At 61.8% G+C, this 26,119-nt stretch overlaps 1 protein-coding gene across 5 annotated transcripts; it reads left to right on the forward strand.

Annotated features, from left to right (window-relative positions):
• Positions 1 to 373: 373 nt before the first annotated feature.
• LOC309804561 (tubulin polymerization-promoting protein) lies at positions 374 to 24,505 on the forward strand. 5 transcript variants are annotated; one of them, XM_082621982.1, is made up of 4 exons: positions 374 to 1,244; positions 16,725 to 17,045; positions 23,343 to 23,496; positions 23,634 to 24,502. In XM_082621982.1, the coding sequence occupies exons 2-4, from the start codon at positions 16,729 to 16,731 to the stop codon at positions 23,826 to 23,828; spliced, it is 666 nt and encodes a 221-aa protein (XP_082478108.1). In that variant the 5' UTR covers positions 374 to 1,244; positions 16,725 to 16,728; the 3' UTR covers positions 23,829 to 24,502. The 5 variants fall into 5 exon arrangements, with proteins under 5 accessions (XP_082478108.1, XP_082478107.1, XP_082478106.1 ...); XM_082621981.1 differs by having other exon boundaries at positions 16,728 to 17,045; positions 23,634 to 24,501; XM_082621980.1 differs by lacking the exon at positions 374 to 1,244 and adding an exon at positions 1,954 to 2,060 and having other exon boundaries at positions 23,634 to 24,501.
• Positions 24,506 to 26,119: the final 1,614 nt, after the last annotated feature.

Here is a 26,119-nt window from a genome sequence, read left to right on the forward strand (position 1 = left end):
GCTGGGAGCCCGCCCCGTCCCCCAGGCCCTGCCTCTGGGATGACTCTGTCCCTCACACACTTCTGCCCCCGGAGTCTGGCACTCACCTCCCAGAGCAGTTCTGCCATCGGCAAACCCGCACATTTATGCCACAGCGCTTGCACAGGTTTTGAAAGTGGACCGAATGCTCGCCTTTTGGCTAATACGATACCGGGAACATAATAACGAGTAGTGTTTTTCGTTCTTTCGTTTGCATCGTTAATAGTAACTTCAGCGGTGCTCGGGGCTGTGTGGGACAGAGAAGGTGCAGCCCAGCTTCAACCTAAAGAGTCAGGACCGCAGGTCACGAGGAGCGGGCCTCGGGGGGACCTCCTGCTTTCCCTGTCCTTGCGACTCTAAGATCCTGGACTTGCCTGGTGTCCAGAGCGTGAAACTTTTCAGGGAAATGAGAAATAGAAGCCCATCTTCGGCCAGTTTTGAGCAGGAGCAGAAACCAGAGGGGCTGAGAGAAAGGCACGTCACCCCAGGACCACGGTGGGGATGGGCGGGCTCAGCCTGCCTGTCCCTGGTTCCCAAAGGGTCGAGAAAACCGCATCCTCTCTCCCGGGGGCGGGCGGTCTGTTGGACAGCAGCACCTGTGACCCCTTCTCTGGCTCAGCACCCCGGCTTCCCCTGCTGCCTGGCCCGGCCGGAATCCCAGGTGAAGTCGGAAGCTGCTGCCCGCAATTCCGACTCAGACGAGACCTGAGAGCTGGGCAGAGCCTGGGGTCAGGTGTGGGGTCTCTGCAGCCAGGACGAGCACAGAGACTGGGTGGGGGGGGGAGGGAAGTCTGTGGCCAGATGGGCCATGGAGGTGTGTATGTGTAAGGCTCAGGGTGGGGGCTTTGCAGCCAAGAGGGGAGGACAGGGCCTGCGGTGGGCTCCTTGGCCAGCGCCAGGTACCACGGCAGTGAAACTAAAGGCCACGCTTCCCCCTGGAGCCCGGGCATCTGGACAGTTTGGGGCGGCTTGCTCCACTGGAGGGGGGCCTGGAGGATAGAGAGGGAGACCCCTGCACCCCAAGTCTCAGGACTAGAACCTCCCTGTCACCCCGGCCCCAGAACCTTCGGCTGAGCAAACTCCTGGTGAAGGCGGGGACGCGCCCTGTCTCCGAACCCACCCCTCCTGGCGCAGAGCCGGCCTGGTGGAGAGGAAGCAGCAGGTGTCCCGAGAAGAGAGACGAAGAGACCCTGGAAGAGGCTCTGAGGTCTGCAGCTTTCACCCAGGTAACCCGCGGAGGCCCCGGTCGGACGCAGGAAGATGGCCCGCCTCCAGCTGGAGTCGGAGCCCGGGTTGGGGCGCCGCCGCTCGCCCCCGGGAAGGCGTCCCAGCTGCGCACCGCGCCCAGGGCCCGGCACGGAGCCGCCTCCCCGCCTCTGGCCCACCCCAGCCAGGCGCTCGCCTCACCCTCCCACTGTCCCCCAAACTCTCGCGGGGCGGCCCCACTCCCCGCCCCACCCTGCTCCCCTCCTTGAGGCCCGAGCCCGGTCACCCCGGACCCCAGCGTTGGCCCGAGCGTCTCCGCAGAGAGGCCAGCGTCCAGCCGACCCAGCCGGGAGGCCCGTCCTCGCGCCCATCCGTCGACCCGCGTCCGGGGTCCCGGAGGGCCAGGTGGGACCGCACGGGCGACACCCCGCCCCGCGGAGCCGTGTGGCCCTGGGGCCAGCGCCGACCCGCCTTGTAAGGCAGGGTCCGCGCTCGGACGGCCTCAGTGCGCCTGGCAGCCCGGGAGGGAGGGGGCGGGGCGGAGCCGCCAAGAGAGTGCGGGGCGGGCCTGGGGGGCGGGTCCGAGAGGGGGCCAGTGGGGGCTGGGGGCGGGTCCTGGGACGGGTCCTCCAATAGGAGCGCGGGGAGGGCAGGGCGTGGGGCGGACCGGGCGCGGAAACTGGGGGCCAGGGGGCGCGCCGGCGGGTCTGGGGGCGGGCCTGAGGCCGGGGGCGGAGCCGGCGGGCTGGGAGCTGCGGCGCGAGCGCAGGCCGGGTACCGGGTTGCTCGCGCGCGAGTCGCGGAGGCGCCGCCGCTGCAGTCGCCGCATCTCCGAGGTAAGGGGCAGCGGGGCTCCGTCCCGGGGCGCGGCGCGCAGGGCCACCTGCGCCTGCGGGCCGGGGCGCGCCACCCATTCCCGGCGCCCGCCCGCGCCCCTTCCCCGAGGCCCAGTGCGTCCGTGCGCCCCGCGCCCCGGAGCTGCCGGCTATCCGCGCGGCGCTCGGGCCCCCGTGGCTGCGTCCGGGCGCGGGTTTGGGGACGCGGGGGCGCGGGCTGGAGCGACCGGCGATGCAAAGGGCAGGTTTATAATTGGGCCCTAAATGAGGCTCCTCGGCCTTTCTTCGTGTCGGTGCGTAACGCGATAGAGGACTCCCCTCGCAGCCCCTTCCCTCTCCGTGTCCTGCTACATAAACACCGTTCACATGCCCAGGCCTGGGGTGGCGGCTGCCAGCGAGACTGCGGGACATTAGGGCTTAGAGGGTTTGAAATGAAGCCACTGTCATACAGCACGAATTTAAGGAGCCCCAGGGCCACAGAAAGGGCCGTTTGTGTCCAGGGGCCGAGAATGTACGTGATCCTTTGGCGAGAACTCGGCCGTCCCTCGGTCCGGCATTAACGTCGCCATATCGGTGCAGGTGAGAGGGTCAGGCCTACACTTTGCAAATCCAGAAGCATCCCCGGAGGGGTGTTCTGTTTTCTTATCGCATGTGGGCACATAACCCGGCAATCAAGATAAAGAGGTTGGCTGCCAGTGTATTTTTTCCACACGCCCCTGGGGACCAGTGCCCCGCCCTTGAAGGAGGATCCAGAGAAACCCTTTATTCTGCGGTTTCAGTTATGTAAATGAAGCCTTGAAATGAGGTGGGAAGAAAACCCTCCCTGTGACTGCTGTTTTGATAGGCGCTTTGTGCTCTGATGATGGGACACCTTTTAGGCTAAGCTGGCTATGCTGTCATCCGTCTGTGTGTTTACTGGCTAATTCATCTGACGTTTATAAACGATAAAAGACCTAGCTCCCACGGCCCCCCCCCGCCACCACCTCCCAGGACTCCCCGTGGCCAATCTCTCAGGGAGGGTGCGCTGGGGGGGTGCTCCCCAGGGCCTGGGCCAGCCCCTGCCGCCTAGGAGGTGATCAGTAAACCCTGACCTGAACTCCAAGTGCCCTAGGACCACATCCGGGGATGGAGCAATGGGCCTGGGGAGGGAGAGCTTGGAGCCGGCAGGAAATGGGGGGAGGGGCGGGGGCCATGGGACAGGCGCCTTGCGAGTGCCTTAAACTGGACTCCATGACCCCTTCTCTGGTACCAGCCCCTGTTCCCACCACGTGGTTGGAATCCCAGGGCTCAGTGATGAGTGATGGGGGAAGGGGGTGCTGGTGAATTGCCTGGGGGCATCTGCAGAATGCGTGCCACACAAGGGTATGTGTGTTTTCCTGGGGAAGGGGCCTTCGTGATTTCCAGAAGGATCTGTGACTCAGAAAGGTACCCTAATTTATGTACTACATTAAAAAATTCTTCTCCATCTTTTTGGAATGACGAAGTGATGGAGATTAGTGGGAGCTGTGTTGGCCGAATTCTTATCTCCTCGGTGTTGTTTGGCTGATCTTCGTGAACCCGTTGAAGTTGCAATAAATAAGCTGTTTTAACTGTATACAAGGTTATAGATGCTCATTGTGGGAAATGTGCAAATCACAGGAGAGTTTCGTGAAGAAAATTAAAATCACTCGTCACTGATTGAGGATTAAGAGAAATCTTTGAGCAGCCAAACTGTCCTCTGGGGCTGCGTCCTCGTGGCTTCCCTCGCTGGTGGGCAGTGGAGCCGCTCCCTGCAGAAGAGGCTGAGAATTAGAAGCTTCCTCAGGGAGAGGCTTGCTGGCTTAGCGCCAGGGCTATTTATAGCTGGTGATGTTGCTGTGAGGCCAGAGGAGCACGTACAGGAGCCGCCATCCGGGGCCACTGGGGCCACGAGGCACAGCCCCCACTGCACCTTGAAGTATCAGGGCCTCCCTGGGTCGGGAGGTCTGTGCCCTGGGCCCAGCCTGGCACCATCTGGAAACCACCCCAGACCGAGGGTGCCGGGCACTGTGCAGAGGCCACCTGAGCCCCAAACCCTGGACCAGGCGGATGCTGGGATTAGGCAGGAGAATCGACACACGCCCAACTCCTGCTGCTTGAGCAGCAGGTGTTTCCTGGGAAGGAAGGTGGGGAGCTGCCTGGGGGGTGCCCAGCGGCATCTGGGGCTCAGACGTGGTCTCCGGCGCCCCGCTCTTCAGCCCCTCCTCGGGAGACCAGCCCCCTCTTGGGGTGGGGAGGTAACCATGGTGTCACAACCCATGGAACCCCCAAGCTTGGCACCCCCAGTCCACAGCATCCCCGCCACAAGTCCCAGCTCAGCAGAGTCTCTTCAGAGGGGGAACGTCCTCAGTGGCATCCACATGGCAGTTCCTGGAAATGGCTTTGATTGGCCCTGCTGGGGTGACAGGGGAGGGTGCGGGTTCTGTGATCTGCAGCCCCCAAGAAGGGCATATGGGGGAAGGGCCGCTCCCCACAGGGACGTGGCATGCTGTCTCCAAATCTCGTTTGCTGACAGGGAAGCAAGACTGTTTTGCGCTTGCAGATTTCCCCTTTAACTGTACGGGATGTGCAGTGACGTGCAGTGAAGCTCAATTGTAATTTAATGTCTAAATGTCCAAATGTAGGACCTTCCTTGGTGAAGAAATGTAACAAGTCTTTCACAGGGTGTGAGGAAATGATGGTGTTCTGACTTTGGTACCAAACCCAAGTGTCTTCTGCGACCCCCCATTAGCTGGGGGTGTGTGTGAGCTTACCCTCGGGAGAGCACATTCATGGCCACTTTTCCTTTTCTTAATTAGATTTGTGAAAAGGAAGGACTGGCCCTTACCTTTTTTCAAGCCTAAAAGTTAAGAACACCTGGAGCCCTTTCCTGCCCATCGCCTTGTGTCCCACAGAACAGTGTCCCCGTGTGTCCCCCTGTGTCCCCAGCATGTCCCATGTCCAGTTGTCCCAGCACAATCTCCCCTCTTTGGGCCACAGTCCCAAGGTCTCATCCTGTAACCCTGTTGCACCCATTTGTTCAACAGACATCAGGTGCCAGGTGAGCCCGGCCAGGTCAGCCCCGGGAAGCTCTCGCTCCAGCGGGAATGTCACAAAAGCCAGCATCCTCCGGGGGCCTCGTTCAGGCCTCACGCTCCCACTGCCTCTGGGCGCGGGGGGCCACGGGCCTCGGAGCCTGGGAGGAGCCCCCAGCACCAAGCTGCCTTCCTGGGAAGGCGGTTCCCGCAGCTCATCTGGGCCTCGTCTGCCCGGCCCTGGCCCTGCTGGCTGCTCGGCCCCCAGGCCTCCAGAGGTCCCGGGCCGCTCCTTCTTCCTCCTGCCAGGGGTTGTGGCTGCCCCCCAGCCCGTTCCTGGGGAGGGACTCTGCTTTTGCTGTGGTTTTACTCCCTGCGCCTGTTTCCCGCCCCCCCTCCGGTTTAGTGTTTAACCTTCCTGCCTCACAGCACGTGCTCTGCGATGCTGGCGCGTTTCGGGCAGTACCGCGTGGAGCCGGTGCCTGCTGCGTTCCGTGAGCCCCTCACCGTCCGCTGATCCCTTGTGTGGGCCACGGGCCTTGGGGTTATTTCCATTCTCTGGCGTGGCTGCCTGGAGCCCCCCTGCGTGTTCCTCGGAGAACACGTGCGAATGTTTCTGCTGGGCCCTCGGCGCCCCGTCTTAGCCGATGGTACCGGCGGCTCCCCGGAGTTGAAGCCCCTTGACGGCCGCGCTCCACAGCCGCCGGCAGTGGGCAGGGCGCAGTGGCCTCTTGGCGGGTGGCCTTCTGGAGGGTGCGTGCCAGAGCCTGCGTTTCAGGCTAAGGTAACGAAGCCAGGCGTCCCCGCCAGTGACTGGGTGTCTGGATGTGCTGGGCCTCCTCGAGTCCCTTGCCCGTTTCTCTAGAGCTGTCTTTTTCTGGTTGATCCACAGGGTTCTTTCTAGATTCTGGAGACGGCAATGTGTGTTGCATGTAAGAGACACCTTCTCTGCCCACAGCTGTCTTTTCAATCCTTAGTGATATCTTCTGATGAATGGAAGTTCTGAGTTTTAATCTGGTGCCATTTAAGAATCTTTTCCTTTAGGGTTAGTGGTTTTTGTGTCCTGTGTAGAGTCTTTCCCACCCAGGACATCAGATACTCTCAAACATCCCCTTCCTGAGGCTTAATGATTTTGCCTTTCCTGCTTCAATCTGTACCTGAATTAATTTCCATTTTTCTCCATGTGTCTGTTCAGTCAGCCCATCTCCTTTTGTTGAAAAAGTTTTCTTCCCCGCTTTTCCTTTGTTGTCCACACTGTCTCTGCACCTGTGCGGGTGGATTGGAGGCTCTCTTCTGCCCAGTGGTTTATTTTCTGTCCTTGTACCAAGACCACACACCACACTGGCTTCATTTCCAGAACTTTCCATCAAGTCTCGAAACCGCTGGGCAAACCCTCCACCTGTTCTCCCTTCAAGATCGCTGGTTAATTCATGGTTTTTTGCCTTTTTGTGTATATTTTACAGTCAGCTTGTCTCACTACCCAGACATAAAAAGTGTTAGAATTTTTATTTGGATTAAATTAAAACTGTGGATGAATTTAGGGACAATTGACCTCTTTGTATTTCAGACTTAACCCATGTTCATAATATCACTGTTCTTTCAATGATGCTTCATAGTCTCTGTGTGGACGGTCTTACACATCTTTTGTTAAATGTATTCCTAGGTAATTCATATTTCCTCACTTTTTTTTAAATGGTATATTTCTAAATACCTTTTATTGTCTGGTTTTGCTGCTACATGGAAATAGATTTTTGTATGTTGACCATGTATCCAGAAACCTTGCTAAACTCACGTTGATTCTAATAGTTTTCCTGGGATCCCTTTGGATTTTGTGTGTACACAGTCATAGAAACTGCAAATAATGCCAGTTTTATTTCTTCCTTTCTACGTTTATATATTTATTTCCTTTCCGTATCTTACCACACTGACACAGTGAGTAGAAGTGGTGATAGGCAAGCGTCTTTCTCTTACTCCAGTTTGAAAGGAAAATTTTTCAATATTCAAAGTGTGATGATTTTGTAGCTTTTTGTAGGTACCCATTATCAAATTAAGGAATTTATTTCCTTTTCTAATTTGCTCAGAATTTTTACGGTGAATAAATGCTGAAATCCATCAAGTGCTTTGGCTGCATTTATTAAGATGATAATATGATTTTGGTTCTGTGTTGTGTTATGTGGTGAATTATATTAAGTTAATGTTAAATGAACCTTGCACTCCTGGCATAAACCAAACTTGATTGTAAGGTATTGATCCTTTTTATCTATTACTGGATTCAGTTTGTTAATATTTTGTTTAGGGTTTTTGTATCTGTGTTTGTAAGTGAGATTGGCATCCATTTTTCTTTTCTTGTAACGCCCTTATCAGGTTTTGGTACCAGGATTATTTTAGCCAGAATGAGTCGGGTGGGGTGTTTCATCTTTTACTCTTCTCTGGAAGAATTTGTGTAAGACTGACAGTATTTCTTCTTTCAGTATAAGGAAGAATCTGCTGGTAAAGTCATCCAGGCCTGGGGTTTTCTTTGTGAGAAGGTTTTAAATAAGAATTCAAATCCTCAATAATTATAAGAATTAATAATAGATACAAGAGCAATGATAAGAATATATTTCTTCTTGTTACTGTTTGGTAAAATGGCTTTTGTTTTGTTTTTAGGAATTTGTCTGTTTCATTTAAATTATCAAACATGTTGGTCCAAAATTGTTTATAATATTCTCTTATTATATTTTAATCCCTTAATATCTGTCGAGCTTGTAGGGATGTCCTCATTTTCCATCTGATATGGGATATTTTGACCTTCTCTTTTTTTTACTTGATTAGCGTCCCCAGTATTTATCAATTTTATCAGTGTTTTCAAGGCATTAAGTTTTGATGTCGTTGGTCCTCTGTATTATAGATTTGTTTTCTACTTTATTAATTTTTACTTTTATCTTCATTGTTTCTAACACCTTTGTCCTTAATTTGCTGAGGTTTTTTTCCTAACTTCCTGGATGGCAGCTTACCTCACATATGATGGTGTACCCACATACCATTTTCCTATGTGTGTACACCATACACATGCACATGTGTATGTACATGTGTGCACACACACACGTTTCCGCCATGTCTAGCTGTTTTCTTTTGGGTATTTCTGATCCACGAGTTCTTTAACCTGCTCTGCTGTGAATCCCATCCACTGAGTTCTGAATTTTAGTTATTGTGTGTTTGTTTTACGGTTAGAATTTCCAAGGTGTTCTTTTTTCAGATCTGCTACCTGCATTCTTACAGGCCCCATTCTTGGCTGGAATTCCTCACCTTGTTCTTTTTCTTCTTTGCACACGGCGCGCACTGCCCATTTCTTCTCTGCACACGGTGCACGTAGTTACTTTAAACTCAATGTCTGATCCAGCTCCAGTAACTGGAGCCTCTCGTCGTTTCTGCTTCCTGTTGTTTCTGCAAGTTCTTGGCACTTGTTCCCCCTCTTGGGCCTGGTTATTTTTTTTATCATCATATGTGGATATTGTGTTTTTCCGTCTCCAACGGTCGTCTCCTCCTCAGGAGTGCTTGTGTGTGTCCTGCCGCTGTTTGGGGCACCAGCGCTCCAGATCCCCGCATCCACGCTGGGGGTAGAGGGGAGCCGGCCTGACCGCCCCTGACTCCCAGGCGCCCGTCCGCCCACCCCCAGGGCAGGGCTGGTCTGTTCAGGGTGCCCTGCCCTCCCGGGTGGGGGGCCTGGGGCTTTTCAGTCCCCGTGGTTGGTGGGAAGCCTCCCAGCTGTCTGGCACGGGGTGGGTGGGGAGTGAGGGCTGGGCTGCAGACCACTGCGGAGACCCTCGGGCTGCCTCCGGCTTTGCGCTTCACACCTGCGCCGGCTGATCTCCTCTTCGGCTGCTTGGGGCCAGGAGAGGCTTTGCGGCCTGCAGGCGACACTGCCGCCCACCTGCCAGCCGTCAGACCCAGGCAGCGGCCCTTCCCCGCAGGCCCCTCTGCTCTTCCTGGCCCTGCGGTTGGCTTCCCCGGGCCCCGGCCTGCCCCCCACGCTGTGGGCTCCATGGGGTCTCGGGCGGCCTGAGAGGCCTGGCCCCAGGACCTGCCGTGCGGGCACGTGGTGACCGCAGGGCGCCTGCCGTCGGGGAGAGGCCAGGCCATCCGCGGGCAGCTCCACGTTCCTGGAGCTAACAGACTTCCTGTTGCGGGTCTCACGTGCACGCCAACTCGAGGCCGGACCCCGTCTGCGGGGAGGGGCCTCTGCCCGCTATCGCCCCTGGGTTCTGTGCCGCCGCCCAGGCTTCACTCCTCTGGGCCTTTGCAGGCGCTTTTCTCCGGGGCAGGGACCCCCTTCTGGTGTCCCTGCTGTGTGCGGGTCCTGCGGCCGCTGTGACAAAGGACCACAGACTTTTGACTGAAAACTACAGAAATATGTCCTCTCCCAGTTCTGAGGCCAGACTCCCAGTCCGAGATTGAGGTGTCGCAGGGCCGTGCTCCCTCCAGAGGCACCAGGGAGGGTCCCTCCTGCCTCTTCCAGCTCCCGGGGCTCCGGGCATCCCTGGGCTTATGGCGACGTCCCTCCCGTCTTGGCCTCCGTCTTCACGTGGCTTCTCTGTCTGTGTGTCTCCTCTTCCGTCCCTTGTAAGGACACCTGTCAATGGACTTAGGGCCACCCTGGTCCAGAGTGGACCCATCTCGAGATCCTTAGCTTGATGACGTCTGCAGAGACCCTTCTTCCAAACGAGGCTCCTCCACCTTGCGAGGACGTGGACACACCTGGCTCGGGAACACCATTCACCCACTACACGTGCCCTGCACAGGGTCCGCCCGACCGCAGGTTGGCTGCAGATGCCGTGTTCTTGGATTTTGTAAGAAACTTGCTGACAAACAGTAGAGACCGGCTCTGGGACCGGGGGACTGAGGCCCAGGACATGGTTCCTGGGAGGCCAAGGGGTCCCAACGGAGTGAGTCCCCCAAAAAGCCCCAGCTTCGTGGTGACCCAGAGAAGCTCCTGCTGTCCGCATCAGTTCTTCTGAGGGGCAGGGGTGGCAAACCTGTCCTGGCCCCTTCCTCCCCCCCGCCCCCGTCCCCTCCCCCGCCAGCCCGACCAGCAGGAGCCCCCAGGCCCGCGGGTGCGGCTCCCGCAAGATGGCCACGGCCCCCAGGAAGGCGCCCGCTCAGCCACCCACCTTCTTCCCTCTCGTCCCAGAGAAACCGCGTTTGACTTGGGCGCAGGGGACAGTGTGGCTGTGACTGTGGTTCCCAGGCTGCCCCGAGGGATGGCCTAGCCTCAGTGCAGGAGGTCCCAACCCCACGGGCCTTTCCGGGCCTACGGCCTGAAGCATGTGACCCGGGACCTGAGTGGCATCCTGCTCGGACGGTGCGGCCGCTCGCCCCGTGCTGTCGGGGCCCCTGCAGGGACCGTGGAAGGCAGCGCCGAGCCGGCAGGGCTGCGTCCACGCCTGAGGCTCCGGGACCGTCTGCTCTGCGGGGCAGGCACTCAGAGGCCGCTTTGTGCCCGCCTGGGAGGCCCCGCTGCCTGGGACGAGTGGTCATTCACATCGAGTGTCGGGCAGCCGAGCTGTGGTGGCCGTATTATGACTAAAATGTGGACAGTTGCCAAAGGGCTGTGTCGTGTTCCAGTGGACTCTGAAAGAAAGAGCCAGAGCTGCGGGCCGGCGGCCCAGACGGTGCGCAGCCCCGACGCCTCTGTTCCCCTCGGGCTGTTCCCTCGGAGGCTGTGCCTCTTCCAGGGGCTGCACCGAGGGCGAAGCTGGACCCCGACCCTGGGGGCCTAAGCCCTGGTGGACAGAGGGGAGCAGGGGGAGGCGACGGCATCCATCCCCCGGCTTCTGGCCGCTTGGTCTTTTGCATTTTCTGTCCTAACCCTCACCCGCCCACCTCATCTTGGCTGCACGGGTACAGCGCGCCCACCCGGCAGGGGTCAAGGAGGTTCTCCCCGGGACCAGCTGACCAGGCGCCCTGGCCTCCTGTGCGGCCCCGGAGCAACTTGGGACTTATTTGGGGGCTGCTGCTGTTATTCCCTCGCCCCCTCCGTGCGCCATCAGTCCTGGGACTGGGCCCGGTGGGCTGAGCCGTCCAAAGGGGCTGGGCTGCCCTGGGAGGCGCCTGCTTGCCCTGCACTCTCTCCTCCTCTCCTTCCCGCACTTGGCACAGAGCCTCTGGGTTGCCTCTGCGCGTCCAGCGGCATCCGGCGAGGGGCGTTCTGTGCCCAGGCCCCTGCACGGCCGAGGTCAGGTGCGCTCAGCAGACTGTCAGCCCGGTGGGCGTCAGGAGCTCCGTCGAGGTCCAAGGAGGGCTAGTTTGTCAGATGCTCGGGAACCTGGCATTTCCAGGGCCCGTGCGGTTCTTGCGCAGAAGCAGGGTCTCAGCTGGACCCCGGGCCTCGGGGGCACATCAGCGGGCGCAGCCACGGCCCAGGGACTTGGGCTCTCGGCCCTGGTGGAGGGTGCCGCCCCTGGGCCCGGCTTGCTGTAGACATCTGGAGGGTGCTGGCACCACGCCGGCCCTGAGAACGCAGGAGGGTGGCACGTGGGGTGGGCCGACGGGGCCGAGGACCAGGAGCTCGAGAGCCCAGGGCTCCCACCGCGGCTCGTGCCTCCAGAAGGTTCCTTCTGGCGTCCGCTGTCCCGGGAGCCCTTTCCCACCTGCGGGCCGGTCTCCCGGTCCCGAGCAGCCTCTAGGACGAGGTCGGGGACAAGAACCCCAGTCGAGCTCTAGCGCGTCGTCAGCGACACCCCCAGGGCATCCCGGCGGCCACAGAGCGCTGAGGCCTCTGGATCCCCCGGCTCTCCGACCCTTCAAGTAGGGGGCTCGCCAGTGGGGCTGATGTGTTGCGGGGAGGTTCCGGACTTGGGGTGCGATGCCCGGTGACCCGGCAGAGCCCGTGGTGGGGTTCGGGCGCCGTGACCCGAGTTTCCCCCGGGTCAGTTTCCCGCCGGCCCAGCTCGCTCGGCGTGAGGTGGAGCCGGGTTCCGAGTTCCGGGAGGTTTGGCGTCAAGGAGGCCGGCGGGACGGGGCCTGAGGCCTGAGCAGCGCCCCCGCAGGGCCTGGGAGGCGGGGAGTCCCCTGTGCGGGTCCCAGCCCCCAGACATGCGCATCCCCTGGCCCGCATCCTGCCCCCAGAAGCACGCCCCCCCAGACCCCCCACCCGAGGGCCGGCAGCTTTCCCAGGCCGCCCTCCAGCGAGCCTTGGCCATCCTGGTGCACTCAACACCCGCCTGGGGCTTCGGGCCCAGAGGACCAGGGAGGTGGAATGGGCCCCGGGGGCTGGAAGGCACCTGGATCCCAAGGGGCAAGATGCTTGAGGCCTGGTCCGATGCAGGAAGTGCCTGCAGGTAGGGTGTACATATGGGCAGCGTGAGGAGGGGCATTGGGAACGAGAGGCTGAGAGTTGGTCTGGGGGGCCCGGGGGTGGAGGTGCGTTCACACCTGCGGGAGCAGGAACACACACTCCACCTGTGGTCTCAGTGCACACCTGTGTTCTGCTCGAGGAGGGGGAGCCAGGGGAGGCGGAGCTGCTGTTGCCTTTAAAACAACACGTGGCCCAGCTCACATGCACACGTGGCCCAGCTCACAGGCACACGTGGCCCAGCTCACATGCACACCTGGCCCAGCTCACATGCACACCTGGCTCAGCTCACATGCACACCTGGCCCAGCTCACATGTACACCTGGCCCAGCTCACATGCACACCTGGCCCAGCTCACATGCACACTTGGCCCAGCTCACATGCACACTTGGCCCAGCTCACATGCACACTTGGCCCTGCTCACATTTACACGTGGCCCAGCTCACATGCACATGTGGCCCAGCTCACATGCACACGTGGCCCAGCTCACAGGCACACGTGGCCCAGCTCACATGTACACGTGGCCCAGCTCACATGCACACCTGGCCCAGCTCACATGCACACTTGGCCCTGCTCACATTTACACTTGGCCCAGCTCACATGCACACCTGGCCCAGCTCACAGGCACACCTGGCCCAGCTCACATTTACACGTGGCCCTGCTCACATGCACACCTGGCCCAGCTCACATGCACACGTGGCTCAGCTCACATGCACACCTGGCCCAGCTCACATGCACACCTGGCTCAGCTCCCATGCACACTTGGCCCTGCTCACATTTACACGTGGCCCAGCTCACATGCACACCTGGCCCAGCTCACATGCACACCTGGCCCAGCTCACATGCACACGTGGCTCAGCTCACATGCACACCTGGCCCAGCTCACATTTACACGTGGCCCAGCTCACATGCACACCTGGCTCAGCTCACATGCACACTTGGCCCAGCTCACATGCACACGTGGCTCAGCTCACATGCACACGTGGCCCAGCTCACATTTACACGTGGCTCAGCTCACATGCACACGTGGCCCAGCTCACATGCACACGTGGCCCAGCTCACATTTACACGTGGCCCTGCTCACATGCACACCTGGCCCAGCTCACATGCACACCTGGCCCAGCTCACATGCACACTTGGCCCAGCTCACAGGCACACCTGCCCCAGCTCACATTTACACGTGGCTCAGCTCACATGCACACTTGGCCCAGCTCACAGGCACACCTGCCCCAGCTCACATTTACACGTGGCTCAGCTCACATGCACACGTGGCCCAGCTCACATGCACACGTGGCCCAGCTCACATTTACACGTGGCCCTGCTCACATGCACACCTGGCCCAGCTCACATGCACACCTGGCCCAGCTCACATTTACACCTGGCTCAGCTCACATGCACACCTGGCTCAGCTCACATGCACACCTGGCTCAACTCACATGCACCCTTGGCCCTGCTCACATGCACACCTGGCCCAGCTCACATTTACACGTGGCTCAGCTCACATGCACACCTGGCTCAGCTCACATGCACACCTGGCCCTGCTCACATGCACACCTGGCCCAGCTCACATTTACACGTGGCTCAGCTCACATGCACACCTGGCCCTGCTCACATGCACACCTGGCTCAGCTCACATGCACACCTGGCTCAGCTCACAGACACACCTGGCCCATCTCACAGGCACACCTGGCCCAGCTCACATGCACACCTGGCCCTGCTCACAGGCACACCTGGCTCAGCTCACATGCACACCTGGCTCAGCTCACAGACACACCTGGCCCATCTCACAGGCACACCTGGCTCAGCTCACAGACACACCTGGCCCATCTCACAGGCACACCTGGCCCAGCTCACAGACACACCTGGCCCATCTCACATGCACACCTGGCCCATCTCAAAGGCACACCTGGCCCAGCTCACAGGCACACCTGGCCCAGCTCACAGGCACACCTGGCTCAGCTCACGTACACACCTGGCCCATCTCACAGGCACACCTGGCCCAGCTCACAGACACACCTGGCCCATCTCACATGCACACCTGGCCCATCTCAAAGGCATACCTGGCCCAGCCCACCGGCACACCTGGCCCAGCTCACAGGCACACCTGGCCCATCTCACATGCACACCTGGCCCATGTCAAAGGCACACCTGGCCCAGCTCACAGGCACACCTGGCCCAGCTCACAGTCAACCTGGCTCAGCTCACGTACACACCTGCTCCATCTCACAGGCACACCTGGCTCAGCTCACAGGCACACCTGGCACAGCTCACATGCACACCTGCCCCATCTCACAGGCACACCTGGCTCAGCTCACAGGCACACCTGGCACAGCTCACAGGCACACCTGGCTCAGCTCACAGGCACACCTGGCACAGCTCACAGGCACACCTGCCCCATCTCACAGGCACACCTGGCTCAGCTCACAGGCACACCTGGCCCAGCTCACAGGCACACCTGGCCCAGCTCACTGGCACACCTGGCCCATCTCACAGGCACACCTGCCCCATCTCACAGGCACACCTGGCTCAGCTCACATGCACACCTGGCCCATCTCACAGGCACACCTGGTCCTGTTGCAGGCACATTGCTAACATGGATTCCCAGCCCTCCTGGCTGGGGGCACTGTGTGCTGATGTCACGCAGAAGCTGTGACTGTGGCAGATAAGGGTCTGTCCTGGGTCACCTTTTCTACAGGTTTTGCTTCAGATAGTCACGTCTTAAGGGCGTTGCCCGGGAGAATCATTCTGGAGACACAGGCCTCGTGGCACCTTTTTGGGGCGCGGACAGCCTGTGAGGGGCTGGTGGGCCAGGGGGTCACGTGGTGTCTGAAGACAGCTGGGCCCCCATGGTGGGTGGTCCCTGGAGCCTGGTGGACACTCTGGGGCCGGCTTCCCCAGGTCCGCTCGTCCTGCATCTCCTTCCACTCTGGTCTGTGAGTCCACCTGGCAGCTGCCTTGCCCTCTCCACACCCTCATTTGAAAATGCAAATCCGGTCATGCCGTCCATCCCCACACCCACCGTGAACCCTCATCAGCTCCCAGCTCCGGAGCCCGCGGGGTCAGCCGTGCCTCAGCAGGGCCTGGCCAGGGGACACTCACACAGTGTTCTCTCCACCTCACCTGCCCACCCCCGTTCCTCCTACCCCTGGCCCGGGCCCCACCCCGTGGACCAGCGGCTGACAAGCCTCACGTGGAGGGAGCCGGGCCTCCTGTTTGCCACGTCCACGGCCGGCCACAGCGACGCCTGGCCACGGGGCGCAGCCCACACGTGGATGCCGTTTGTCCTCGATGGCTCCAACACCGGCTGTGTCGTTTCTGCTCCCCGCACCGTCCTGCTTCTCCCCACAGCAGGAAGTCACCTTGGAGAGCTTCCCATCTGCATGTAGGGTCTCACTCCTGTTAGTTTTGTTAAAGTAATTTTCAAGTTACTTTATTAAGCTACAAACGTGGAGCCCAGGACGGAGAGCTGGGTCCTGGGGCTCATCACCACATCCCCAGTCATGTCCACCCTGCCCTGAGCCCCTGGTGTCCTGGACCATCCTCACCAGCCACTGTGCCTTCTTGAGCTGCACTGCCTTTTCTGTTTGGGGAACTTGTAGGTCCTGAGTTCAGCAGGGCCCTGCTCGGGACCCCCACAATGCCAGGTTGCCTACTGCCCCCCGCTGACCACTAGCCGTGACTCTGGGGGTGGGCATTGGTGCTGAGCTCCCGGCTCCCCAGAGCTGCTGGAGGTGGAGGTGTCTTCTCAGCCCCATGGGGACCCGGGCCCAGCTTTGGGCATTCACTGGGCTCCTGACGCCATCAGCCACCCCCCAACGTGAGCCCCCCCTACCCTGGGCGCAGGCCGCAGCCCCGCTCGGCCCTCGGAGTCTCCACAGACCCCTGCTCTCGCCTGGGGCTTCCCTCTTCTACTAGCGGTCTGTTCGGCCCGCTGGACCCTAGTCAGCAGACTGGGCCCTGAGGTGGGCGCAGCAGCGTGACCGGTTCTGGATCCCTTCCCCGAGGATGGTGTCACCCCACTGATGCCCGGGAAGGTGTCACTCAGGGAGCCCCCAGAGCAGGAGGGTCCTGAGTCCCCCAGGAGGCTGGCTCGTGCCCCACCGTGCTGGAGGCTTTGACTGTCGGGGACTTGGCGGCCAGGGCGCCAGGGCTGGAGGGGCCTCGCCGTGTTCTGCAGCAGATGGACACTTTGTCCCGGGGTCGCACAGTTGCTGGCGGGCCACAGCCCCTGTCCGCGGGCAGCGGGGGCCTTGGGCATCTGCCCGCAAAAGCAGGTGACCTCTTGTTGCTTCCTCCCAGTAGCATGGCTGACAGCAGGCCCAAGCCCCCCAAGCCCGCCAACAAGACGCCCCCCAAGTCCCCAGGGGACCCCGCAAAGGACAGGACAGCCAAGAGGCTGTCACTGGAGTCGGAGGGCGCCAGCGAGGGCGCGGCCGCCGCGGGCCCGGAGCTCAGCGCCCTGGAGGAGGCCTTCCGGAGGTTTGCGGTGCACGGGGACACCAGGGCCACCGGGAAGGAGATGCATGGCAAGAACTGGTCCAAGCTGTGCAGGGACTGCCAGGTGATCGACGGCAGGAACGTGACCGTCACCGATGTGGACATCGTCTTCAGCAAGATCAAGTACGTGTGCGCCTGGGACCAGGGGGGTGGGAGCGGGGCTCTGCGTTCTCTCGGGCGGCCAGGAGGGCGACGCCTCAGGACACTCTCCCTGCCCGGAAGAAGATGCCCGGGAGTTTGAACCAGAACAGGCCCCAGTGGGGCCGGGAGCCCAGGTCAGGGACGTGCCGCAGCCGCCTGCCGCAGCCTGAGGGGTCTCAAGTGGCAGAGCCCGGCCCGTGGGGGGCTGCTGGGGGCCGGGGGCACGAGTCCGGGAGGTGGGCGTCTGTGGCGCCGCTCCCCTCAGCTCTGGGGGACGTTCGCGTGTGAAGAAGAGCGGGGATGACGAACGGTGGGCGCCGTGTGCTTGTCCGTGTGTGTGTCTGCACGCGTGTGCACACGGGCTCGGGCGTGTGGTCCGGGCGTCGATAGGCCCCCTCCCCCTTCTCCCGCCCTTCACACCCCGGGACCACACCTTGAGGACAGCAACAGCATCTCCGAGGCATCACACAGACACGCACACACGCGCACGTGCATGCCCACACGTGTAGAACTCAGGTCTCCACTCTGCTGGTCACGGCTCACCCGGAGGACAGATGCCCTGGACAGGCCTTGGAGACCGCGTGTGCAGGAGGCACGGGCAGTGGAGGCACACGGGCCCTTGTGCCCCCTGGGAAAGGGAGCCCCATCTGGTCCCCGTCCCGCTCTGGAGGGCAGGACACTGCTCAGACACTCAGGGAGGAGGCTTGGCCCCTGGCGCCCAGGCACTGCGGGGGCCCCACCTCAGAGCCTGGCTGCTCTGGGCCCCAGGGTCTCTGCCTCGGCTCGTCGCGGGAAGTGGGCGGCTGCAGCCCCGGTCCGGCGAGGGGTCGTGGTCAAGACACGGTCAAGACCAGTCTGTGGCTACTCCCCCTCTGCCCTCCTGGACCTGAACTCCCTGTGGGGTCCCTGTGACCTGTGTCCCACTTGGGAGAGCCTGTTCTGGGGGAGGGTCCCCCAGACCTCCCAGCTGTGCAGCGGGGGACCTTGCCCTTGGGAACGGAGAGGGAGACAGTGCTCCCTGGGGGGTCCTGGGGGGGTGGTGCCCTGAGTCGGGTCGTGGGGTCCTGCAGGACAGGCTGGGAGCCACACCTGGGGGACCAGGTCTGAGGAGTGTGGGGCGCGGTGGGGACGCGCGCGTCCCGGCGTGCGGGTCGTGGGACCGCGGCCGCTCCAGGTGGCAGCCGTGGCAGAAGCGCCGCAGCTCGCGGGAGCCGTGGGCGCGGAACCACACGGGTCGCTGACTGCCGATGGCTGTTTCTGTTTGGGGCGGTTGCCATGACTCTGCAGCCCTGCCGCCAGCCCGGTATCTGCAGCCTCTGTTTAGGCCGGTCGTCATGGCAGCGCTTGTTTGTTTGGATGTTGCTATGTGTTAAGTTTTAAACACGGTTCTTGCAGCTCTTCCCCAGGCCTCGACTGAAGACTGCCGTCTCCGGGACCAGGGCTTCCCCCGGCCCCGTGCCCGCCCCCCCCACCCCCCAGCCCCAGGGCGGAAGGAATTAACTCAGGACCCCGTTCCCATAAGCACGAGTGTCACCCCAACAGTCCCGCCGGGGGCCCGTGGGCCGCAGGGTCCCCTGCGTGTGTGCCCAGGTGGGAAGGCCGGGGAGGCGGATGGCGGCTCTGCTGGCCCTTCCTGGCCCCCACTCGCCGGCTTTCTGGCCAACGGTGGCGTTGCCCGTGACTCTGGAGCCCTGTCTGGGCTGCAGGTTAGGAGGACGCACGCCGGGGCGGGGGACGCGGCCCATTCTTGCTGCACGGGCTGCGGAGGGAACCGTCTGAAGCGCAGAGCTTGGCGCATCGGTGCAGAGACCCAGGCCACGCGGGATGCCTGCGGGAGCGGTGGGCAGGGCAGAGCCGGGTGCGCTGTGCAGTCCCAGACACGCCAGCGGGGCCCAGCGCCTGCTCGGTGCCTGGCGCCCGGGCCTGCCCTGCCCTGCCCTGCCCCTCCCTGCAGGCTGGTGGGTGAGGCTGTGGCATTCGGGGCCCTGACCCCAGCACGTGCTTCCAGCTGTGGCGTTGGGGGTCTCACAGTGTCCTCCGCGGGGGCCTCTCCTGGCCGCCCGAGGCTGTGCAGGGCATCCAGCAGCTTCTGCCCTGGCCTCCTTGGGGCCTGCCTGGCGTGTCTACAGAGGGCCAAGGCTTGGGGGGGCAGGAATCGGGCAAGTCCGTCCATGCTGGCTCCTCAAACCGCTGATATTGGTGTTGGACGCCAGTGCACACAGGCCTTTTGATGACCTTCCCCAAACATCCAGAAGTGGTTTCAACGACCTCAGGTGCATCTGTCCCCAGAACCCGTCCCTGAGCCTCCAGCCTGCGTTAGGCCCTCGCGAGGTCGGGAGGAACTTAGGATGCTCTTCCCTGCTTGGGGGGCAGCTGACTGTCGGGGTCACAGGTGCCCTTCAGGCGGCCGGCCTGGAGGCCGCCAGACCTGGGTGTGAGCAGCCTCCTTCCAGGTTGCCAGCAGCGTGGTCCCTGGGGCCCAGGAGCAGGGGGCTGGCATCTGCCCGCTCCCAAGGCCTGGTACCAGACGTGTGGGCAGCTGCCACATCACACTGCATCCTCACCCTGCATCCAGGTCCTCCAGACAGCGCTCCCGTGGCCACCCGCACAGCCCCGCTGGCCCAGGGTCTGATGGGAATATCCCGGGGGCTCCCTCCTCTGGCCCTCGTTGGTGCCTTAGCCTCCCCTCCAGACCCCACTTCCTGCTCTCTGGACGGGTCACCCAGGTCCCAGCTTCTGCTGCTCAGGGGAGCCTGGGAGTCGGCTTTCTCCAGCCCCCAAGTGGCATGTTATCTGTGGTCCAGAGGGGGCCCCTTGCTCCGTCCTAGGACATGTTAGCCAAAGTCCAGCGGCCTTCATGACGCTGGCCCTGGAGACACAGACCTCTGTCCTCGGAGGGCTGTGCTGCCCCCCCCCCCGCCCAGATCCCTGGCCACCGAGTGTCCCTGGTGACCTTCGGGAGTGGCCGGGCTCAGCCCTCTGCCTGCCCTGCGTTTGGCCTGGAGGTCTGGGGACACAGGGCCTGGGAAGCACAACCCATGGGGCCTCGTGTGTGACCAGTGACCCCATTACTGCTGGACCAGCTTTCCAGCAGAACAACGGCCTTCTGAGCAGGGCACTGGTTGGCCCCAGTGCTGAGCCGGGAGGAGGGGGTTTGGTGGGGGGACCCTCTCCGGTTCTGTGCACTCGGGAGAACAGGCTCCCTGTGTGTGCGGAGCCGTGTAAAGTGATCACGTGTCTCCAGGGAAGAGGCTGGCAGTGTCATTCGAGAACTCCCCAGGGACTGTTCCCAGCGGGGGCCGCGGGGCCCCCTGGGGAAAGCTCCCTGCCAGCCCAGACCAGGCTCTGAGACCCTGTCTGGCGGTCACGGTGGGGACATGTGGGGACACCCGGCCCCGCCAGGTGGAGCAGGCAGGTCAGCGCCCTGGGCCCGCACGTCCACTCGATCTGAATGCGGCCTCTGACGGAGGCCCCGTCGGCCATGCCCCGCCCCCAGCCCGAGTGACTCACACTGGTGGTGCCTGGTGCCCCAGCGGCCGGTCACCAGGCTGGCAGGCAGGCCTGGCGTCCGTGAATAGAGACAGGAGCGCCTTGGACAACCCAGGACAAACAAGTGGGGCCCCACGACCGTCGTGGGTCAGCGACCAGCAGGGATGGCAGGTTCCCCGCCCCAACAAGGCCAGGACCACGCTGCCCGGGACAGCTGGGCCAAGGGATCCCCCCAGCCCGGCCCACGGACCTCAGAGCCGCTGTGGTGTCGCAGCCAGGCTTTGAGGGGTGGAACCCACCGCCGGACACGGGGGCTCTGATGAGGCCTGCGGTCCAGGTGCCCCTCCCGACAGCCGTCCAGGCCTCTCGGGCTCCGCTCCCCACCCGCCCACATGGCCTCGCTGGCGGCACGACTTGGTCGTCCTCCCCGTGGCCCCTGCGGCTGTGTCCTCCCTCCGCTGTCTCCCCGACCCCGGGGTGGCCGGTCAGCACGTCCCGTGTCCTCAGACTCACGTGTCAAGTGCCTGTGAGTCCCGGCATGCGCAGGGGACGTCCTGAGGCATGTTTATCGCTTACCGCTGGGCTGTTGGAGTTCTGGTGACTGAACAGAACCACGAATAGGAGAGTGATACACACAGGTTTACGTGCGAGTGAGACCCAGGAGGGGTCAGGGGCTGTGCATGGGCTGCCGGCCCACATTCTGGGGGTTGCTGCCGCCTGCACCCTTCCACACCGTGGTGTCCTTTTATCTGGTTTACTTACTTCCGCTGTCCCAGTGGGTGTGTGGCAGGGCCGCATCCCGGTTTAACCTGATTTCCCTGGTGCCCAGTGACGTGGAGCGTCCTTCACGGGCTGGTTTGCACTTGTAGGTCTTTGACAAAGTGTCCGGTTCAAATATTTGCCCAACTTTTTTTTTTTTTCTTTCTTGCGGTACACGGGCCTCTCACTGCTGTGGCCTCTCCCGTTGCGGAGCACAGGCTCCGGACGCGCAGGCCCAGCGACCATGGCTCACGGGCCCAGCCGCTCCGCAGCATGTGGGATCTTCCTGGACCGGGGCACGAACCCGTGTCCCCTGCATCGGCAGGCGGACTCTCAACCACTGCGCCACCAGGGAAACCCTGCCCAACTTTTTACATTGGGTTTTTTCTTGTTGTTGAGGTATAAGAGTTCTTTGTGTGTTTCAGATACAAGTCCTTTATCAGATTTTCTCCATCTGTGGCTTGTCTTTTACTTCTCTTAACAGTATCTCTTGAAGAGCATGGTTTTAAAATTTTTGGTCAAGTCCAATTCATTGTTTTTCTTTTATGGACTGTTTTTTAGGGGTCATTCCTGAGAAAATCTTTGCCTAAGCCAAGGTCACGAAGAGTTTCATTTGGATGCTTATCCAGAAGCTGGATGGTTCGGGGTCTGTGATAAATGCAGGACTGTGGTCCAGTTGAGTTAAACTTGTAGACGGCGTGGGGCACAGGCCAGGCCCTCTCCTCTGTGCGCAGCCTCCAGCCGCTGAAAGGACAGTTCCACCTCCATTCACTGGCTTTTGCAACCTTGTCAAAAACCCTTACATGTGGCCTGTTTCTGACTGTCCTGCGGCCGCTCTGCGGCCGTGCCTGTGGCTTTGCGGCCGGTGCTGACGTGGGGGCAGCCCCCTCCCACTCTGCCCTCCCCTCTCCAGCCGGTCCCCTGGGTGCCGTCAGCTGCGCTGTCTCGAGCCCTTGGCTTCTGCAGGCAGCCTTTCTGTTGGTCCCCGGGGCACCTCCCCCCACTCCTCTTACTGTAGAACATTGAGAACCTCACCGGATGGATTCGCTGGGGAAGATCCAAGGTGGCATAAGTGCTTTTCAGTTAAAACTCATAGAGACCAAGAGCCAGTCTAGAGCCATTTTGAAATTGCGAGAATGGACTTCCCTGGTGGCGCAGTGGTTGGGAATCCGCCTGCCGATGCGGGGGACATGGGTTCGAGCCCTGGTCTGGGAAGATCCCACATGCCGCGGAGCAGCTGGGCCTGTGCGCCACAACTACTGAGCCTGCGCGCCTGGAGCCCGTGCTCCACAATGGGGGAGGCCACTGCAGTGAGAAGCCCACGCACCTCAACCAAGAGTAGTCCCCGCTCGCCACCGCAACTAGAGAAAGCCCGCGCGAAGCAACGCAGCCAAAAAGGGAGGGAGGGAGGAGAAAGAAATTGCGAGAATGACCTACCAGATCCCGGGCGGCCGTGGGATGCCTCCGGATGAGGAGCTGCTCCCGGGTCCCGGCTGTGCCCCAGCGCGCCCAGTGCTGGTCAGGCCCTGGCCATGGGGAGGCGGCCCCCAATCCTGTCCCCGAGTGGGGACCGTGCCCCCCACCCCCTGGCGACCCCGCGCAGGCCGGTGGCCCCAGCCAGGACTGCAGCTGCCTTGTGCCGTGGGATCTGACGTGCTTTTCACCCTTTCCCTCTGATGAAGGCGACATGCTCGCCCACTTTAGCACCAGACCAGGATGTGTTGGTGTCCAGTCGTTCATGAAGGACGTGCTTCCTGTCAACTTCACTCCAGGACGATTTGTATTTGCTGCCATTGCCGACGGCAGCCGACTATTGGGTGTAACGCCGCAGACCAGGGCGGGGCAGGGCACGTTCTGTGTTTTAATGGATGACTCGCTCTGGGCTGTGGGAAAGAGGTGGGGTGAGGGGTCCCCTGATGTCACCGAGGCCCTGGGTGGGGTGCGGGTCCCAGCCCAGTGACTGCTCAGCGCCTCCTCCCCGTGGGGGTGCCTGGGCCCGGTGGGCGCCCCCTGAGCCCCCTCTCCCTGCAGGGGCAAGTCCTGCAGGACCATCTCATTCGAGCAGTTCAAGGAAGCACTGGAGGAGCTGGCCAAGAAGAGATTCAAAGACAAGAGCGGAGAAGAGGCCGTCCGGGAGGTGCACAGGCTCATCGAGGGCAAGGCCCCCATCATCTCGGGGGTGACGGTGAGTTCGGTGCGCGGGTCTCGGGAAGGAGGCAGAAGCGTGGCTCCCGGGCACCGGCGGCCCCCGTCCACGGTCTGGGCCCCTGGGCTGGACTCGCCCTGGCGGCTTCCCTGACCTCGTTCCCCGCTCTCTTGCAGAAAGCCATCTCCTCGCCCACCGTGTCGCGGCTCACGGATACCACCAAGTTCACGGGCTCCCACAAGGAGCGCTTCGACCCGTCGGGCAGGGGCAAGGGCAGGGCGGGCCGCGTGGACCTGGTGGACGAGTCGGGCTACGTGCCGGGCTACAAGCATGCGGGCACCTACGACCAGAAGGTGCAGGGGGGCAAGTAGCCGGCGGGGCCTCCTCCCGTCGCCCGGTCCCCCGCCGCCTCACACTTCGTTACATTCCTGTGCTTGCAGGCAGAACTCGGACCCGGGGCGGGGCGGGGCGGCCGCGGAGGCTCCAGGCCCGCCTCCCTCCCACCCGGGCCCGCACCCCCGCCACCCCAGCTTTGGCCCCGACTCACCTTTCCTAACACACCTGCCTCGTGCCCGCCAGGAAGTGGGCAGATGGCCCTTTCCAAAGTGTCTCCCGGGTCCAGACCACACCGGCCACTGGTTTGCAGCAAAGGGGGCGTTTTAAAGGAGCTGGTGGGCAGACCCTCACGGGGCAGTGTTGACCCACAAGCGCCAAGGCACCAACCAGCAGCCCCAGTAAAGCGGAGGGAGCCCCGGACAGGGCGCCGCGGGGCCTGGCGAGCCGCACGGAGGTGTGGGAGGCGGGGCTCACAGGTGGAGCCTGACAAGAAGGTGGGGACAGTCCCGTCTCGGGGCAGAGGGCCCGGCCCCGCGTGAACGTCCCACGGATGACGCGCGCTCGCAGCCCTGCGTGGCCCTCGTCACCCCGCGTGTCCCCTCGGCCGCGCGGGGAGGCGGGGCTCAGGCCGCAGGGCGCGGCTCACGAGGAGAGACGCGGGACGAGCGTGGGCCGCGGCCCCTCCACCCCATCAGCTCTCTCCTCCCCCAGGTCCTCTTGGTCGGAACAACCCAGCTGATCCCGACGTCCCAGCGCAGGTCCTGGAGAGGAAGGACTTAGGCCACGGTTGCCAGGTGTGTGTGCAGGGGGCCCTGGGTCAGGGTCGGGGGGGCCCGGGCGCCACCTCGCGCCACCACATGGCGGGCCTGCTGACGGGCTGGCGGGTGTCCGCACGGCCAGCGCCGTGGGCTCCGGCTTTCACTGAAGACCCACCCGCTCGGCCCTGCATTCTGAACTTGAAGTGCCCGGGGTGTCAGGGTGACTCTCAGGTCTGATGGAGTAAATCTTTTCAGAAGACCTCTGGGAAAAGGTGAGTGGGTGCGCTTGAGTCTCCAAGCCTCCTGGGGGCTTGCTCTGTCTCACCTTCAGTGACAGGCTGGCTGGTCCATCTCAGGACAGAAGACTCAGCACTTGAACTTGATAAATGCCAGTTACATCATGTCATAGGTGATGTCATTGTTCCTTCTTCCGGGACACCTGTAGGACTCTGTGTCCTGGAAGCTCGCATTTTCACCACCGTAGATGTCTTCTTTCCACTGTCTGGTTCTTGGAGGATAATTTAGTCTTCAATCTCCTTGCAGTGCGGACATTGCTTCACTTTTCTTGGGGTGGGGGCAGTGTGGATGGGGTGGGAACAGATGGGGGACGGGGTTGGGGAGGGGCTCTGTCCGCACTGCGGACAGGTTAGGAGATCTGGGACCCCCCCTGCTTCCATGGCGACCACGGCCTGTGAATCTTGGCCATGGTCGTGTCGGGGGCCTGGAGGTGATGATGACCTTACGGGTCATCCCAGCACCAAACACAGACTCTGGAGCCCCAGGGAGGCTGGAAAACAAGATGCAGGAACCAAAATGGGGCAAAAAGTGGACCCAGGCACCATCATGCCCCAAACGGCTAATTTCCTGAGCCCGACACCAGCGGTCTGCCCTATAGTGAAATCAGGATGTCCCAGAGGAGGTGGCACCAGGACAGGGCACGGAGGGAGAAGGCGGCTGTTCCCAGGGTGGGCAGGGGCACAAGATGGCCCCAGGGCCCCGGCCCAGGAAATAGCCTGGAAAACACTGAGCAGTGAGAAATGAGCCCAGAAACCTGAGAGTGTGTGCAGCTGTGGCGAGTGGTGTGTGCTATGTGCTGTGTGTCTGTGTGGCGTGTGTGATTGTGTGTGTGTGTGTGGTGTGTGTATTTGTGGCGACGTGTGTGGCATGTGTCTGTGGCATGTGCGGATTGTGTGTTTTGTGTGTGTGTATGTGTGTGGTGTATGTGTGTGTGTGGTGTGTGTGTGTGTGGTGTGTGTGCGTGCCTGCGTGTGTGGCGTGTGCTGTGTGTCCGCGTGCAGCAGCAGTGTGGAGCTGTGTCTCAGGACGGTTGGGGCAGGAGAGCCTGTCGCCTAGCGACCGGCAGGGTTCCGGTGGCCGTGGCGACGGGGGACCAGGCTCCTGGCAGAGGGCTGAACGCAGAGGAGCTGGCAGGACAAGCCAAGGCTGCAGTGGGAGGTGGAGCCTGACAAGAAGGTGGGGACAGTCCCGTCTCGGGGCAGAGGGCCCGGCCCCGCGTGAACGTCCCACGGATGACGCGCGCTCGCAGCCCTGCGTGGCCCTCGTCACCC

The sequence above is a fragment of the Mesoplodon mirus genome (genome assembly GCF_964341445.2).
Source record: "Mesoplodon mirus genome assembly, chromosome: 5".
Classification (NCBI taxonomy): Eukaryota; Metazoa; Chordata; class Mammalia; order Artiodactyla; family Ziphiidae; genus Mesoplodon; species Mesoplodon mirus.